Source organism: Seriola dumerili, unplaced genomic scaffold, assembly GCF_002260705.1.
Source record: "Seriola dumerili isolate Sdu_G_001 unplaced genomic scaffold, Sdu_1.0 BDQW01000149.1, whole genome shotgun sequence".
Lineage (NCBI taxonomy): Eukaryota > Metazoa > Chordata > Actinopteri > Carangiformes > Carangidae > Seriola > Seriola dumerili.
The window spans coordinates 20043508-20062238 of record NW_019174404.1 but is presented as its reverse complement, the minus strand read 5'-3'; the positions used below and the strand labels follow the sequence as shown (position 1 = coordinate 20062238).

The 18731-nt window shown below is 40.8% G+C and overlaps 1 protein-coding gene across 2 annotated transcripts in view; it reads right to left on the bottom strand.

Annotated features, from left to right (window-relative positions):
• Positions 1-18731, bottom strand: part of babam2 (BRISC and BRCA1 A complex member 2) — a 77542-nt gene that overhangs the window by 4505 nt on the left and 54306 nt on the right. For both annotated transcript variants that reach the window (XM_022750436.1, XM_022750437.1), the window contains exon 8: positions 6453-6552. In XM_022750436.1, the coding sequence (XP_022606157.1) occupies positions 6453-6552 (100 nt within the window). The remainder of the gene's footprint in view (positions 1-6452; positions 6553-18731) is intronic.

The window sequence follows — 18731 nt, the reverse complement described above, 5'->3', positions numbered from 1 at the left end:
AGTAACTTTATGCTCACTTAAATCTTGCTATAATGTCCTAATATAACGTAAGCTACATGCATGTTTAGTGACCTTATTTTTCTATATATTAGTAAAGAAGCTGCTTGTTATAAGGTAGGGTGTTCCTCCTCCCGCTTAAGTTCTCCTCCTGTGCACACCTGACCAGAATGTCTACGTGCGTGTTGACAGGTGTGATTAATGATGATCCAAAGACTGAAGAAGTTCAGGGCTCACTTGACTGCTAAGCATCCTGGGCAGGTGAGAAGGCCTGCAGTCAGTCAGACATGAAGGTGTGACTGGCTATCTTCACAGACTAATCCTTGCACTGGGGCCGTTTTTTGCGAAGCTCTGATTACAGGACAAGAACCTGTAGCTCATCAGTTTTTTAGCTCTCCGCAAAGTTGGATTCAGACAGTCAGTTTCATTTTGGATCTGGTCCAAATTTGGCAAAAGATCTGAAGTTTGGAGACTAACGGATCGACATCGAACCTTTTTTTTCCCTCCCTTTTGTTAGTTAGGAGCTGTGATGTGCAGAATATTCAGCTAGCGAGATATTACATTTTGGATATCGCCCTGGCCTAGTGGACTGACGTCAGTATTTCAAGATCATCAATTTAATATTAAGATATTTTTGGCAGCCACTAAAAAATGGTCTCTGGTCTTTTTCAGCTGACAAAAGGTAACTACACATATTCGGCTTTTAGTTATTGATAACTTTAGGCACTCGCAAGTAGTGAAAGCTGAACCTAAATAAACTCAATGATGGATTTTAAATGATTCAGATTTAATAAGAGGATGTGATACTTTGGTGGTTTTTGATCCAAAAAAAGTTATTAATCAAACCCCAACCCACAATCACATATTACAATGACTTTGCCATGATACAGATGGTTTTGTGATATGGTATGATAAGGTAAGAAATTTTAATAATTAATATAATTAATAATTTTAGTAATTTCTTAATGATAACTATAACATCTTTTGGCCAGAATGCCCACCCCTACTTTCCACCTCCTGTTGCCAGTCTTCTAGGGGACACCCTGCGTTGAAAAACAATAATCTCTTTCACACAAAAAACACACCTCGACAGTAAGAAACATTTTTCAAAATACAAGCAGCCATAATTTGGACAAAGGATGAACCTTTGGAAAGTAGAGCAGCTTCAGAGTCTGTGAGAAGGGATAAACTGTGCCTCTGCTCTAGCACTGTAGGAATGATATGGTAATCTAATGCTATATTGGTGCCTGTGTGTCTATGATGCATAATAAAAGACTGTATTGCAATATATTGGTGTTATTAATTATTTGTCCCAGCTCTAAGCAGTCAAAAGCATCTAGTAAAATTGCAGTTCCTTTGAGGACTGGATACACCAGGGATAAAGCAGAAGATGCTGCATGGTAGTGATTACTCATTGACCATGTATGAAATCAGCATTTTTTGAGAGAGGAAAGTGGTAATCTATGATACACACAGTTGTGTGTGTGCGTGTGTGTGTGTGTGTGTGTGTGTGGGTGTTTGTGACGGGTCTCATCTCTGCAAGAGCTCTTAAACACACACGCATTTGTGACTCAGCCTACTGCTCAGTCATGTTTACATGGGACAGCGGAGACAGCAACTTCGCTTTCCCAAAAGCTACAAGGCCACGTACTCAATAAGTTGTTTATTTAGTTACACTGCCACTGTGTGTGTGTGTGTGTGTGTGTGTGTGTGTGTGTGTGTGTGTGTGTGTGTGTCTGTTTCAAGGGAGCTGTGGATCACTGAACTTTCACACCCATACTGGGAAAAGAAATTCCCGCCCCCGCTGTCACTGTGACTCGCAGCCAAGTCCTTCTATTGGCTGCCTGCAGGTTTGAGTGATGCAAGACAGGTGATCTTGCTCTGCAGGTATTCAAACCTGCCCATACCCATGGCTCCCTCACCCACGCATCCATTTATTGTGTTTGTGCATGTGTCTGCGGGGACTGTGACGCAATAAGGCCAAAAGTGTTTCCTGCTGTGTGATCAAAAAATCTCTTCTCCCTCTGTCACATTACATACTTACATCACACCCAGCTTCCAGGATGTAAAGAATGACTTCTTTTGATACCAGATTATCTGATTATTATCATCAATCTGATAATCTCAACACGCAGTGTGTATCAAACAAACACTACAGAAAATCGCATTGGGGAAAAAAGAATAATTGCTTAAAGAAAATCATTTGAAAGACTTGTCAATGTGGCGACTACTTTTTGTTTACACTTATGAATAATTAAAATGCAGTCTTCATTGTGACACGTTAATGGCAGGGGTAAGCTCACACTTCTAATTGATCTCAGTCACAGTGAAAATGTCATGAATTGCAATTTCAAACATCATCTTCACGCTGTGAGAAAGCACCATTCACAGGTTAGAGATACTGTATCATGATTCATTCTGAAGTTTCCCGTCTGCTCAGTGTCTGGGAAATCCACTCGCACAACTCACTGCTCTTTCCTTTCTGCACAGAAAAGCAGTCACTGTATACATTAATCTGTCCGATGATTCATGATTCTTTAGCGACTTTAGAGTTGAACTGATCGCAGTTTTACCGATACTGAGGCTACGTCCACACTGACGCGTTTTCATTTTAAAAGACGAGCATTTTAGCGCCATATCAGAAACGATCTCCGTCCACGCAATCACACCTGAAAACTCATATATTCATGACCATTCACGTACACTGGGCAACGCGCGAACTGGTATAAACAGGAAGCTACTCTGCTGTTGATTAGTCGAACAAAATACTACCAACGAGGAACAACATAAACAGCTGCAGAGTTCAAATGCAAAATTTAACTGCACAACAGCTGCTAACAAACTGTTTGTATTTTGTTATCCATGTTGTTTTCACCACTGGTAGTCGAGGCAGATAAAACCCAATCTGTGAGCGACTGAGAGTGTCTACGTCATCATTTCCAAAGGTCTCCGTTTTTGCCCAATGCAGGCCCTGGAGTTTTCAAACTAAATCGGGTCCAGCAGCTTTTCCAAAAGTCTCAGTTTTAGGAGTAGTGTGGACGGCAGACGTAAACGTAGCACAAGAGATGCATCTTAAAACTAAAACGTAGTAGTGTGGACATAGCTGTAAAGCGATGAAGAGATGTTTGTGTCGATAACGCTTTGAAATTATTAAAGACAGTACTGACAGAAAATGCTGCTGCTGCTATTTGCTTGCACTGTAATAGGACAAAATACGTTTTTTAATAAAAAACACCTCAGACACGCAATACTGTAAAAAGCAGAATTTCATCCAGGGAAACGTACAAGTACCTGGTGCAGCTAGCAAGAGATCAATGGAAACACTGGTGCATGCTTTAGCAGCACATGGTCAGTCCATTGTTAGCATTCTGCTCAGACAAATACAAGTGTTGTTGCAGTGTAGCTTAGTGGATTTACAGATGAATGTTTTCAGTTTTATCTCATAACCATTATTTTCACTGCATTTCATTTACTATTTCGACATATAGGAAGTTCTTCAAGATCTCATGGACATATTTCTTTGAAGTAATCCTTTACATACAGTACTGTGAGTTTACAGATAAAATGCCTCCACATTAACAGCAGGTTATTTATTAGCAATCACTAATACTACGACTACTGTTGCCTAAGACATTTTCCTTTCAAGTATAAACCCAGTTGTGGGCTGTATAATAATGCATCCAATAACAGTAAGCAATCACTACTATTGCTTTTGTTTACAGTGCTTCTCCTCCTACTGTCTGCTCAGCATAGTATGTGTGAAAATGCAATTAGCATGCCAGCAGTGGGAACACAAACTGTATATATACCTGCTATAAACGTAAATGTTGTGATTGCATCGATCATCATATCTGGATACAGACTGATACCTGACACCAGGTGTGATCCTCTTTGTAGAAACACTAGTGCTCTCGTAAGAGAACAGCGATTACACGATAAAGAGAGGCCTGAAAATTTGTGAAAATAGTTGAAGTCGACACTTAACACATTTAATTATACGGCTTCCATTATTAATTACTCTCAGCTTCTCTCTCATAGGCCAGTTTGACAGCTGACTGTCATTTACTGTGTCAAAAAAGATTTAACAAAAACTGAGGGGGGATTTTACTGAAACTGACTGAGACTGCCTAATTCCATGTCATGTGTGAGTTGATCACATATGTACCTATCACACGCAGAGGGAGAGGACTGAAACCCCCTCAGGGTTTATTATCTTCTGCAGCTGATTTCCATGAGTAATTTCTTGAGTAATGCAGATGCCAGGTGCTGCCATCACCCAGCACAATCACAGCTGAGTTATGTGGCAGTATAGTTGTGTCAAAACAATCAGAATAAGTGGGAGGAAATAATTGATGGTGTTAAAAGAACAAAGTGAATGTACAGCCTGTCATCGCAGAGACGGCAACAATCTTCGTTAGAATGATGCATTTTTTCTTTACCATTCGTCGGCCTCAGTCGATAAATCTCGCAAACAGTATCAAATATACCGTCTTCCTGCCCTGATGACTCAAATCACTTCCTCTGTTCACACTGGCAAAGATCATGTCACTGTTTTTGAAAGGAGAAAATGCCCCAGTGCTACTTCATGCCTGCTTTTGAATTGTTCCAAGATAGTCCATTTTTGCTTGACCATTTGATGACCACAATGAATGACAATTAGCATTTTGAGGTCCAAAAACAACTGACATTAATTAAGTATATATACACATCAAAATGACTGCTACAGTTCCCATATCTGAGCAATTAGAAGTGGAACAAAATGGTAAATATCAGGCGACTAACCAGAGATGTGTTATCATGCTAATGTTACTGTTAGGTAGGGCTGAATGTATTGCAGTTATTTTGACAGATTTTGTGATTGTGATATGAGTCACGACTTTAGTGTCAATAGTGATGTGGGTTTTGCTGGGACTGTACCAAACAAGCATCTTCCCCTACGTTTGGAGAAAATGATTTGCAGACCGGGTCATCTCTGTAGCATCACATTTGTCCATTGCATCATTTATAACGGTATGTTGTGACATTTTACCTGTATCAAAAATGGCAGCTCCTGCACTGAATATTGCACTCAGTCATGTTGTGATTTCGAAAATATTTCGATGAATTGTTTGGCCCTTCTTCAAGGCAGTTGCATTTTTAAAAGACAGCAAACAGCCTGACTTTATTCTCATTTGTTCTATCTACAGTCTCAAATAAAAACTTTATCCACATGTTGCTTCTCACCTTTAAAATGGTTTGGTCTCATGATTATCCATTCACGGCACGTTAGATTTCTCCATTTGGTTTTGCACTGATACACTGTAAGTTTTGAGTTTGGACAGATCATTTGAGATCAAACATTTCATTCATTATCAATAAAACGCGAGAGCAGCAGGTGACAGTCAGTTGCTGTTGCACTCAGTTGTGCGGGCTGCAGTGCTCTGTACACAGCCGTCAGGGAAGCAAGATGTTTGTTGCGGTATTAACAATTGCTAAAAGCAAAATAATCCATCAAACTAAACCTTTATCTCTTTTATTTTAAAATGTAAAATAGTGAACAACTTCAGAACAGCAGTTGGCCAGCATGCAGTGCTCGGTGCTGATTACACTTTGCATGCTGAAAGGAGCCAGGGGCCCTGCTTGAAATCAATGTGGGAGTGATGAGTGATGTGGGTTGTAGATGTCTTACACTGTACACTTGGAAATTTGTACTTGCACTCTAAAATAGTCACGGTGACATTATGAGAAAGACTCCTCCTCCTCCGTGTCATGGTGCCTTTATCTGCTACTGACTCTGTTTTTCAACGTGCCTTTCCAAACACAGGCAATGGCCTCTGTGACTCTTTGAGGGGGTGGAGGGAGCAGCCCTGACACTGCTGGACTTAAACAATCAGAGACATGGAGGTCAGTCAGGGACACATGTGTCCCAGACACCCTGAGTATGCTGGTCAGAGTCCAGGTGCATTGGGAGAGATGGAGGGTATCTAGTGCCTTTTGTGTATGTGTATGGGGACTGCGGGGGATGGGCATTTCTCCTGAGGGAAATGGCATTAATATGTGTCTACACTACATATCTACCTGTCAACCTGCGGAGGCCAGGGAGCGCACAGACAGCCTATGGAGGTTGGCCAGTACGCCCACGACGACAGATGCCAGACACACATGCTTGAGTGCACATACACAAATTACAGCAAGAAAAGACATCCCTCTGTGGACGCACGCTTTGCTGTACTGCACCTTACATATATGCAGGAAATGATTCACATAACTGTCACACACTGACATAAAGAGTAAAGAATATTCGTCTTAATCAAATACCAACGACATGAAGGGTTAGAAATTATGTCAAATAACGGAGACCCCAACACTACAACAGAAAAATGATTTCTTTGTGGTGAAAACATCAACATACACAACACACAAAGCACATTTAACCACACTGTGTGCAAGTAAAATGAGTTATAGCAAACACTTACTTTGTTGGTGAGTAACTGGCACACTTGAGGGACATAGTCAATTAGACATCCTCCACTGGGGAATGCTGGGATATGAAGTGCAGAGGAGCCTCCCAGAGCACTGATTGAAAAAAAAAAAAGACAGTTAGCCTTTAAGTGTTTGTTGTTGTTGTTATTTCTGTACACCATATGTCATATTATACCATGTAAATGGATAACCTTGACATTTTAGCCCATTAATCTACACTCAATAACCGATAATGATAAAACATGTTTTCAAAAATCTTTGCAAATTTATCAAAAATCAAAAACTGACAAAAGTATTCAGACCCTCAATTCAGTACTTTGCAAAAGCACCTTTGACACCAATTACAACTTTAAGTCTTCTTGGGCAGGTCTCTACAACCTACACCTGGCTGGGCCACTAATGGACAGTCAAAGACTTGACCTTAAGCCACTCGAGCATTTTATTGGCTGTATGCTTTGGGTCATTGTCGTGCTGAAAGGTGAGCTGTCACCCCAGTCTCAGGTTGTATGCTCTTTGAAAAAAGTTTTATTTATCCATATTTGGCTGCATTCATCTTTCCCTCAATTTTCACCAAACCGCAATTCCTACCCCTGCCCATGATGCTGCCACCGCCATGCTTCACCATAAGGATGGTGTTATCCAGGTGATGAGCAGTGCCTGGTGTTTGCCAGACACAGTGTTTGGAGTTCTGCCCAAAGAGTTCAATCTTTATTTTATCAGACCAGAGAATTTTTTCCCTCATGATCTCATGAGTCCTTCAAATGCCAATTGGCAAACTCTAAGTGGCCTGTCATATATCAAAGTGGAATCCATTTAACTGCTCTACCATAAGATGAGACGGTCGTCCTTCCACCAGAGGACTTCTAAAGGTGTTAGGGAGACATTGGGTTCTTGGTCACCTCCTTGATAGACTTGAAGACCTTTTGTGCCTGTTTACTCAGGCTGGCCAAACGGACAGCTCTATGAAGAGTCTTGTTCGTTCCAAACTGCTTCTATTTGACAATCATTGAGGCCACTGTGCTTCTGGAAACACTCAGAGCTTTAGAAATGGTTTTATACCCTCGTCCTGATCTTTGCCTCTCAACAATTTTATCATACGGTCTACAGGGAGTTTCTTGGACTTCATGACCTGGATTTTGTCCTGACATGCAGTGTGAATAGTGGGAACTATTCCAATCAATTTAACTTGTCACAGGTGGACTCCAGTCAAGTTCTACTCTCATCTCAAGGACAATTAAAGCAAACAGGATGCACCTGACCACAACTTGGAGTTCCACAGCAAAGGGTCTGAACACTTCTGTAAATCTGAGATTTCAGTTTTTGAATTTTAGTGACTTTGCAAACATTTCTAAACATTTCTTGACTTTGCCATTATGGGATATTGATGGATAATATGGCAATTGTATTTCATTTTTAATTAATTTTATGTTTTTATTTTATTATTTAATTCAATTTAAATTAAAATGTAAATAAATGTAAAAAGTGCTATAAAAGTGTAAAAAGTGACAGCGTCTGAATACATTATGAAGCTGCTGTATTCTAGGCCTGTCAAGCATTTCAAATATCCTTTGAATTTAAGCCATTCTGTTCCATTTGTCCTTGTGGCTCAGATCTCTCCATTTTCCTGGGACCAATTCATGACTTTATGTGACCACCTTCGTTTGCTGCTATTCACTGAAGTTGTGTAATTAAAAAATAAAGGAGTGACTCATGCCCATGGCATCATCCTCATACTCCTTCATTCGTTCATTTATTCTTTTGACGTCCTCCTGATTCAGTCCTGCAGAACAGCTCCATTAGTGATTAGTGCATGCTTGTTTAATCATGAAATCTGCTGCTGCAGCTCCCCAGTGACTAACCAACCGAAGTAGTCACTCCCTCATTTTTTTTCTGAACTGGGGCAAAAACAGAGGGAATACCCTGAGGATAGGTTAAAGGTCTTAAGGAACCGCTTATTGGCTTTTAATGCTCATTTTAAGACACATAGAAGAGGATTTCTCCTGCTGCTTTCTATTTTTATTTCAGCCTTCATTAGAGCAAAAGAGTCTCAGGACATTTACAAACGCTCTTATGTCATTTCAAAAGCAGTGCTGCTGCGGATGACTGCCGTTCATCAGGTTAAGCATGCATGATGCACGTACACGGCATACATCCTGCAAGATTATATTAAAGGTCAAAGATCACATATGTTGAGATGCAGCCCCTGGGGCTTGCTCTTTAGTTGATCACAAAGTCTATGATGTTAAAATGGTAATTATGTGTCAAAAGGTGAAACACAACAACAGTGAGTATAGACCACAATTATGATCCCAGCAATTCCATCACATCATCCATCCACAGCCATGAAGAAATCCCTTTTTTTTTCATCCTCTTGGTGTATGTATGAAAATATATTCCACATTTTGTCATGTTGATACAAAGCAACACAAAAGTCCTGAGAATTTCACAATGTTGAAAATTCCAAAGAAATGTTGTGGGAGTAGTGAGGAGGATGGAGGAAGCACCTCATGATGTGCTCCACCTTACTGTCATGACCAAAACCCACAAATGTTTACGGGAAAATATGATGTCTCAACAGGTGTCAGGAAAAGGTCAACAGTGGCTGGACTCTAAGTCTTGAGTGTAAATAACAGATAGTCTGGGAAGTGAATTCAGAATAACTAACTGAGGGATGCTTTGCGTAGAAAAGCAGCTTATTAAAAATTTAAGATAAGAGTCACACCCATCCACAAAGATTCAAGTATGTTGTAACAGCGCTGACTCCAGATCACTGGTCTAAGTTTAGTTTCTTTGGAACTGATGCTCAACTGAATATTAATAAGGTCATGTACACAGAGAAGCCCCGCAATCTGTCATGAAGCCATTTTTATTGTCAAAATCCTTTTCTCAAAAACTCCAAAGCCACCATTTACAGCAGGCTTTGTGCACATAATTAGCATTATCCTGTGCATTTTGCTGTGCACCCGACAAATGGTCGATTGAAAATAGCTTACAGCGATGAGGAGAGAAGCCTTTGAAAATGAAAATCTAAATGATGCCCATCTATCCTCCCACAGATCTAAGAATAGCTCCATATCATTCAGATGGAAATGTGGACAGAGGCGCAAAATAGATGGTGGTGTGTTCGTCACTCATTTGTGTCAATGGCAGGCATGTGAACAAACGTGATGCACTTTTGTATTTCAGTGGTTTTTGCCTTTTGAAGTAAGACAGATTAGACACTAGGTTCTTGCCCTGGCCTCAAACAAAAGGTCTTTCAGCATCCAAAACTTATTTGTGTTCTTACAATGATTACCAATTGGTCTAGCCTTAGCTTTTCCCTGCAGGTCATGATCTACACCCATTCTGTCTGTCAATGGATTCCAACCCAGGACTGTCATGCTGTGAGAAGACAGAGATATCCATGGAGTTATACACCCATCATTTTATTACAAAAGATGAAAAGTCAAGGGTGGAAAAGAAAGTAGGCTACAACTGAGGCTTACAGCTCAGTAAAATAAGCACTGCAGCAAGAGTAGCAATTAGGGCTTACAAGCAACATTTCAAAAAACATTAAAAAGCATTGCAATTGCAGGCACAACTATGACAGGCTTATTTAGGCTTCTAAAACCATTTTACAGCTTAACATGTAAATAGGCCTGATAAAAAAGAAAGCAAAAATGAAGAAAAAAAGGTGTTTTCAAGCTGAGTTAAAGACAAAGATGGATGTAACCTCCATGATGTCACCTATAGGTTTTTGAAGAGAGTTTTCGAAGCTCAGAGTGGGCTGCTATACCACCGCCTTCTTGGCAGTGCCTTACTCCACCTAATTCCTGGCTAATCCAACAGTGGGCAAAGCAGAGGGGCATGTGTGGAGCTGAGACTTCAGCGCATGGTGGTTTGTGGCAAACATACGCTCACCCACCTATCACTCAAAGAGGCCATGCCCACAATTATGCATGACTTGATTTATTAAGGCTTAAAGGGTGAGTAATATAAAAATTCACCCCCCGTACAGTTGTCATGAAGGAGGAAATTAGCTATAGAGACCAAAACTGTTTTGTGTACCAGGCTGTAATTGTAATTGTTTATTTCTGCTGTAAAGTTGGACATTTTAACATGGGAGTCTATAAGGATTGACTCATTTTTGGAGCCAGGTAATTTGAGGAACTGCAGTTTTTTGCACTTGTTGGTATCATTTTTCAGCCCCAGAAGTTGCTGCTTAGTTTCAACCCATACCAGTACTTCTCTGCATCAAACATGTTTTTTCTTTATTGTGTTCAGTTTAAATTAAACAAAGTTGAACACATTCTGTTTCATACTTCTTCAGCTTGTTGTGGCATGTTAGCCTTTCCTCAGGCTCTGGAAAGCACACGACAATCATTTATTCATTTATTTTGTTATGAAATTGACCCACTCGTGATAGAGCAACAATGGATCCCCACTCCTTGGGAACCAATGTTCTAAAACAGGATTAAAAGTAAAGTTTTCTGCCTCCACCCAACAGACCTATAAACCTCAACTAAAAGATGCTGACCTTAAACATGAGTCACATTTCACTGCAGCAGCCTGAATAAACTGAATTATGTGAAACAAACCTGAGAGTCAAACATTTGCGGTGCAACACCTGATCTCAAAGTTAAGGTCATGGGGAGAATCAAATAAGACAAAAGGCAGCAAATTAACTTGCACACTGTGTTTGAGCAGGATATGAGAATACTCAAAGATGACACAAGATTCATAACCAATGCAGATTCATGTGTGTAAGTATTAAAGGGGTATTCCTGTGATTTAGTAAAACAATTTCATACAATTGGGTGACCTCTTATAAAAGATTAAAAAAACATAATTAAATTAAAAAGAAAATCAAAGCAGCAGAGGCCCAAATATTTTGACTTTTAAATGAGAGTCAGGCTCCAGAAACACTGGATCCTACAGTTTCAATAAATCAACCAATAGCATGTTTTATTAGACCGTCCCTGCCTGGTTAGTGTCTTCATTTTTCAAACTCCATACTCCCAGTTTGAAACGCAGCCCTCTTGTTATAATTTTACAGTCATCAAGCCCAAATTCTGATAATCTTGATGACATCATCTGGGTTATTTTCTTGGCATTGGCACTGCTCCTCCCAAGCCACAGAAAGCATTGCACAGCTGTTTGCAGAGGCTGAGTAGTACTCCCCACAACTAGAAGACTGACCTTTATGTGTAAAAATCAGCGGAGTTCCCCTTTAACCCAACAGTGGGCTGAGAGAGCTCTGACCAACGTGATGTGCTGTAGGTGCTGATCTTAAAAAAAATGCAATGCAACCGACTGATGGAAATCTGTGTGCACATTTTGAGTATGGGTAAAGTTTCAATACACTTTTCAAACCTCTTCACTTTATTGTGTTGCTTTAATTTTAAATTGATAAAATTGTCCATCAATCTCCACACATTAACCCATAACCACAGAGTGAAAATGAAATTAAAAAACTGAAATGTCAGGAAAAAGCTTCTTTTCATTTACTTTAATTCAGGAGCCCACAATTACAGTTTCAAGTCTGAAGGGGTCTGAATACTTCCTGAAACTACTACTAAATGGTACGGTACTTTCATCAATATGTCAGTGTTCACTCAGTGAGTCAGCATTATATTGCTTTAAATTGAGCTTCCAGTGGGTGGGCTCAGACTCTAGACATAATGGTGTTTTACTTTCCAAGTGACACCCTGAAGAGTCCCCGCTTCTGTCTCCACTGGTGACACTGCTCTCAACACTACCCACACACACTGCAGTCATCATGCAGACATGCTGCCTAACACAACCCCTGTGAGCAATGTAACCTACTGTATGACATATTTACACTAGACAGTGTACATGCATACATGTAAACAAACACACACACACACACACACACTGTACAGTGACAGGGCTGCCTGTGACTTCATCAACCACAGAGATTATCCTGTGTGACTCAGGTGGATGGTGACGAAGCTCAGTTTGTTTGTTTATGTGTGGTTTGGTGTGTGTGTGTGTGTGTGTGTGTGTGTGTGTGTGTGTGTGTGTGTGTGTGAGAGAGAGAGAGAGAGAGAGAGAGAGAGAGAGAGGGAGAGGGTGTGCATGACAGTGCAGTGACAGCGTGAGAGCAGATAAAGGCTCAATTGTAAAGAGGGCAGACATGATTCATTACCCAAGTGAAAGATAAGTCCAAGAAGAACTGCTTGGAGATTCAAATGTAGTTTCAAAGCAGCAACATTTCCATTTTGATTGCCTTCTTCATTTCCTTAAGCCTGGAGGGTCTTCAGAGGCCCACATATGACTCTCTTTGTTGACCGTTTAAACTAAATAACATCCTATTCTTCCTCCGTGAGTAGGAAAGGCACCGTTGGCCTATGGCAATAAGAGTCAGTAACCTTTCCATTATGAGGTGACCGTCCTGGCAGAGCAGTGCTGAATTTTACTCTGATTGTCTATTCATCATCCATTTGGATGAAACCAGATTAATCAGAGCCTCAAGCCACAACCACTACACCCTCATGCTAGTATATTATAAGGTCGGGCAACGGGCCAAAATTTTCCTATTACCCATCATCACCCATCATCAGCTACTGGTCTTAGCTGATATATTTGGTGGTGGGGTTGGTGCTCATGGTCATGTGAACTCCACATAACCCCCCTGCAGGTTGTGACTATCATACTATTGTATAACTGCTGGATTACTAAAACAGGATATACTCATGTGCTGCCTTTTGAAATGCAACAGTTAAGAGCAGCAGGTGAGGTGATCTACAGTATGTTGTGTGTAACAATAAGCAGGACCACGTCTGACAAACTGGGGAGCTTCCAGCCCCTGAATACTTCCCCCTCCCCAAAACAGGTCCAGTTTTGGGGACAAGGAGGATGAAGGACCAAAGGTGGAGCAATGAATTCTGGCACATAATACAGTATGTACCACACAAGCAACCATGGCGCCTAGAAATGACATTTATATACTTCTAAATGCAACAGCATATGCATTTTGTGAGAAATGCAATGCAGCTGGAATGACACTATATATCAACATAATGAGAAAATGGTTTTAATGAACGTATCTGTTAAGATGCAAAATGTTGATACTTAGAAATTATTCACTTCACGTGACGACATATTTAATGTTTTCCTTCCAATGTCCACGCCTGCAACGTAATATCCACTCGTGGTGACCAAAGCATGGTAACGATTTGTATGGTTGTGTTGAGGCGCTTAAAACTCTTGGTTAAACTTGGGGAAAAGCTTAAACAAGACAAGAGTTAACTGAAGCACAAGACAGAACAGGTTTCGTTTTCAATATGTAAAACTGGAATCTTTCCCGAAGCGTAACCAGTGTATCTTAGTAGCCAAACACTGTGTCAACACAGCCCACATAGCAAAAGTAGCACATTAGCAAAGCAGCATGAAAAGCTTTAGTCCTTCACCTGTGTCTACTCAGGTTGCGTTCAAGTTCAGTGCCTGGAGTGCTGTAGTGCCTGTGGTTACGCAGGTGAAATAGGACAAAATAGACTTGAAGCATAAATATACGGTCTAGGTTGCTTTTACACGCATATAACACGAGTCAAACTTTGCAAGTGAACATTGAAGTGAATGTTTTTCTTTTTGTTACACAAAAAAACATATGGCATAAAAACAAGAACAAAAAACTCAGCAGCACAGACTAAACAAATTACAGACTATTTTACCATTGTTTTTTTGTAGTATGAATGATTCTCTCACTGACACACACACAAACACACAAAGAAGTGCACACACATACAGACGTGCGCGCGCAAGTGCACGCACACACACAAACACACACACACACACGCTATGCACTCATTAAGATCAATAAAACAAACCTGAAAATGTGTGTTCTTTGTATAATCACTTTTTCACCATTTCTTCTTCTGTATTCCTCTGATATTTTCTATTTTCTCCCCTTTTTATGCTTGTAATATTTCCCATGTGATTCCCTCCTGTAAATTGTTATATAGTTTCTAGGTAACACATTTATTAGTAACAGCCACAAAACTGCCAAATCATTTGGAAACTCTCAATCATGCTGTACTACTTTCAGCTTCTTCAGATGTGACGATATTGCGCAAAGACACATATCGTATTCTAAACAAGAGGAATTAGAGATGGCCCACATATTGAAGAGACTGTGTTACCAATGATAAAGTAGCATCACAAAACTCACTTCACACAGACACATAATGCACAAGTGTTCAAGGTGACAAGGAGGAGGAAGAAGTGGCAGAGTGCTTTGAGCTGCTGAGAGTGAGAGATGCATCTGCGCTGACATCTTAGACTGTCGAGTGGGTTTGCTGGGTTAGTGGTGAATTTATTATATCAGACTGACAATTTCTGACTGTGACAAGATGTTCACAAAACCTTGAAAAATATCTGATCGAAATGCAAACATTTTCAAAGGCTATACAACACCTCTACAGACCCTGGAGAAGGGACACACACAAACTGTACACACCCACACAGGCACATGCACACACACACACACACACTCACACACTCACACACACACACACACACACACTCACACACTCACACACATCAGCAGGCAGGCAGGCGGGCATGCACGCGCCCAGACACACACACACACACACACACACACACACACACACACACACATGCGCGCAGGCACCTAAAGGCAAATGCAGATACACAAACATTAGTGCACTGCAGCCTAAAACTGTCTCTCTGTGTTGATTTTTCTGGGCTCCTAAATCTGGTTTGGGGGCAGAGACGGTGCCCACTCGATTCTTTTATGCAATGCAGCAGGTTTTCTGGGGGAAGGAGAGATGTATCCAACTCATCTCATGGGCACAGTACAATCAGGTAAACGAGAAGTAAAAGTGAAAATGAAAAGAGCGACGAGTCTGGTTATAAAACAGTTGGTGGAGACACAAAAGCGATGAGGATAAATAAAAAAAAAAAAAAAAAAAACTGCACATGTGGTTCTTAATGATGATTGTAAATTAAACACTGAAATTCCCCGTAACTGATCCAGGCTGCAAGGACACAATCGCATTACTAACTCAAATCCTTCACTATTACAGATAAATAAGCCATGCTAATGAGCATTTTCCTGCTGCAGGTAACGGCTTGAAGAGACACTTCTGGCACACATCTGTGAAAGAGCAACGTGCAGGTTGAATTAATACTGAATTTTCTTACTCTTCGAGTCATGCGAATGATCATTTGAAAATATACACGCAAGGTATTTTGAATTAACCCCCTCCCCTCTCACCATAATGAATAAATGAATAAACACTTCTTTTGAAGTTTCACAATCAGTGGCAAATGTGGGAAAGGAATTCCTTCAGCCTGCCACAGCACAGGTGATAGTATTTGCCACATATTTTGGTTTCAATTTCACTGTTATTGATCATGTTGAACTATAATGTTTGTGCAGGACATTAAAGTGATAGTTGGGGTTTTTGACGTGGGCTTGTGTTGGGTACTTATACATAGTCAGTGTATAACCTGCAGTAGATTTGGATCGGCATGCTCACAGTTTTGAGAAGCAGCCGGGAGCACTGGCACAGAAGCTGAGCTGCTGTGGATGAAGCCGGGCGCAAAAAAAACGTGCTTGTGCGTAGGAATACGGTGGTTCAGCGGTTGAGAAAATGTAGTTCCACAGGAAAGGGCTGAGGAAAGCAGTGAAAATATTCAAAATAAACCGTACACTTCAACTGATATTGTTTATTATTCACGGGCCACTTTTCTGTAGCCATTTTCTTTTTTTTTTAAGTAGTTAAAACACGTGTTTGTGCCTGGCCCCATCCACAGCATCACATTTTTATATCAACAATGGATCACATGACTACTTCTATTTCAAAGGAGTTGCTCAAGATGATGATCCCACACAGAAATATCACCTGACTCTACAGTCCCTCGCTGCTCTACTAAGCGTTTGAGCATCTTTCAGCTCATTGTTTTGGTTACCACTGCTTCACTGTTTTGATTCACTCTCAACCCACTCATCAGTGTTGTTTCCAGCCGCAGTGAGCAGCTCTTTTTTTTTTTTTTTGCAGAAAACCCACTATACACTAAATTCTTAGCACCAAAAGGCAGACAGAGAAAGTTAGCGGGAATGCTGTGCCTTAATTCTGCCTCAGTGATCTGTATAAAAGGTACTGACGCTGTTGTGTATTTTTTTATATAGAGTCTATATGGTTACACATCACGCCTCTGAAACCGGCATAATGAAGTGTCTTCTAAACGGCGACATAGTGGGATCTCTGTTTAAAAGGGGGGATCATGTCAGCTCAAAACTGTTTGATGCTTTGATGTTCCACAGAGACATAGAGACATATTTGACCTGCATCTTTGGAAAACCTCTCCCCAATCCAACAGCGGTTCATATCTTTAATTGGAATGTACAGAAACCCAAGTCACACACTCCCAACTGACTCCCACTTGATCCAAGCGACTGCTACTGCCCTTTCTCATAACTATTCTGTTGCACTGGGATATTAGACTCCTTGAAAAACCCCACATTTCCTTACTTGGTCTGATCATACCATGACCTCCACACAACACTTGCTGTTCAAGACATAATTTGGCTTGACAACAAATACCCAAAGATGCCTCCAAAGCTAACATTTCTGATTTTCTCTAAATGCCTACATCTATTGAACACTTAACAGCTAGTTGAAATGAGTAGGGAGGGAAAATCACAGGAGCTACACAGCGTGACACCATGCCTTTCACAGTATATTTTCTTCTAGGCAGCCTGTAAAACATTATATAACGAATGAACACTGAATCTTAAGCAGGTGAATCTCCGAGCCTACAGAAGAACAGGCATTTGACTTATCATAATCAATAATTTCTACAGAAAAAGAAGCAAATACAGTGGTACAGTCCCATCAAAGAGAGGAGCCGACGTAAACTGTACATTATTGGTAAAAACGTGGGTGTCTGTCGGGGTATTTCAACATCATTTTTTTCCCCCTTGCTGCTCTGTAAGGCAGAAAACATTACAGTGATGATCTGTTTGAAGACAGAGGAAGAAAAAGTAACAGAAGGAGCAAGAAAGAGAGAGGAAGAGGGAATAGAAATAGAGGTATAACACTGTAGCTCAGGGGGCTTACGAGTTTGCGTTCAGAGCTTTTAGATCCGAGCCCCTGCTGAAGGAGAGTAAAAGTGAGATATCAAACAACTCAGGAGTGATGGGAGAGAAGAGTAGAGAGGTGGAGGAAAGAGAAAGGAGAGAGAGGGAAAAGCTCTCCTCTCCCTTGTGCTGTGTATGTGTTGTTTTTTTTTCCCTCGCTGCGTTTCAGTCGAGCGAGGGACGACCTTGCTGGGTAGAGCACAACGCTTCTCTCTCTTTTAAGTCCCACTCACTCTCTCGGTTCCCTTTGAGGATCAGCCAGAGGGATCAGCAGAGGAGAGTGATAGAAAAACGGAGAAAGATGGAGAGAAAAGAGACAGGCGGCAGACATGTGAAAAACAGGAGGGAAAGGGAGGAGGAGGGGGTTGGAGAGATACGACCGAGAAGACGAGAGTTAAAAACTGGAGAAAGTGATTTTTTTTTTTTTTTTAAAGTAAGATAGACAGGATAGCAGTGAAGGATAAGGCAGCAAGGAATAGGACGATGAATGGACAGATGACAGAACAACGGACACAATGATCGGACGATTGATAAAATGATAAAATGACAGGGAAACAAGAACACGGAGATCGAAACTGCAGACAGAAAAAAACCCTGGAACATCCTGACACAAAATAGATGTAGCCGATATGACAGCCTGTACCAACACTGAAATCCAATGGTGCCAAAACCAAAGCTGAAATGAGACGCCTGTACATCCAACATGTCATATAATGAGGGCTGATTTACATCGTTTTCCAAAGGTGTTCTGATGTGATTTTTGGTGGCAGCTTGGGTTAAAGTATATAATACTTAAGATTTTCATGAAATCTATTTATGGGTTGCAATTTTTCGGCAATGTCAATCAATGTACAACTATATAGCAGTTTTTACTGGATTCAGATTCAGTCTGCCTCTGCATGAGGGATTCACAGGGTAATTTCATCCCACTGCTAACAGCCTCACTGTTCACTGTTCACTCTCTTTACACTGAGTCAGAGCTGCAATAAGTTACTGCTAATGTGAACCCAACCCATTTCCTACTGCTGCTGCAGCATCACATTAAAAGCTTTCAGCTGGCGAAAAAATATGTGGCTTTTATTGTGAAGCAGCCCCGGGAAAACACCGCATGTTTGTCATTGTGGTCAGCGATGACTGTGGTTGGGTCTACAAAACAAGATGTGGC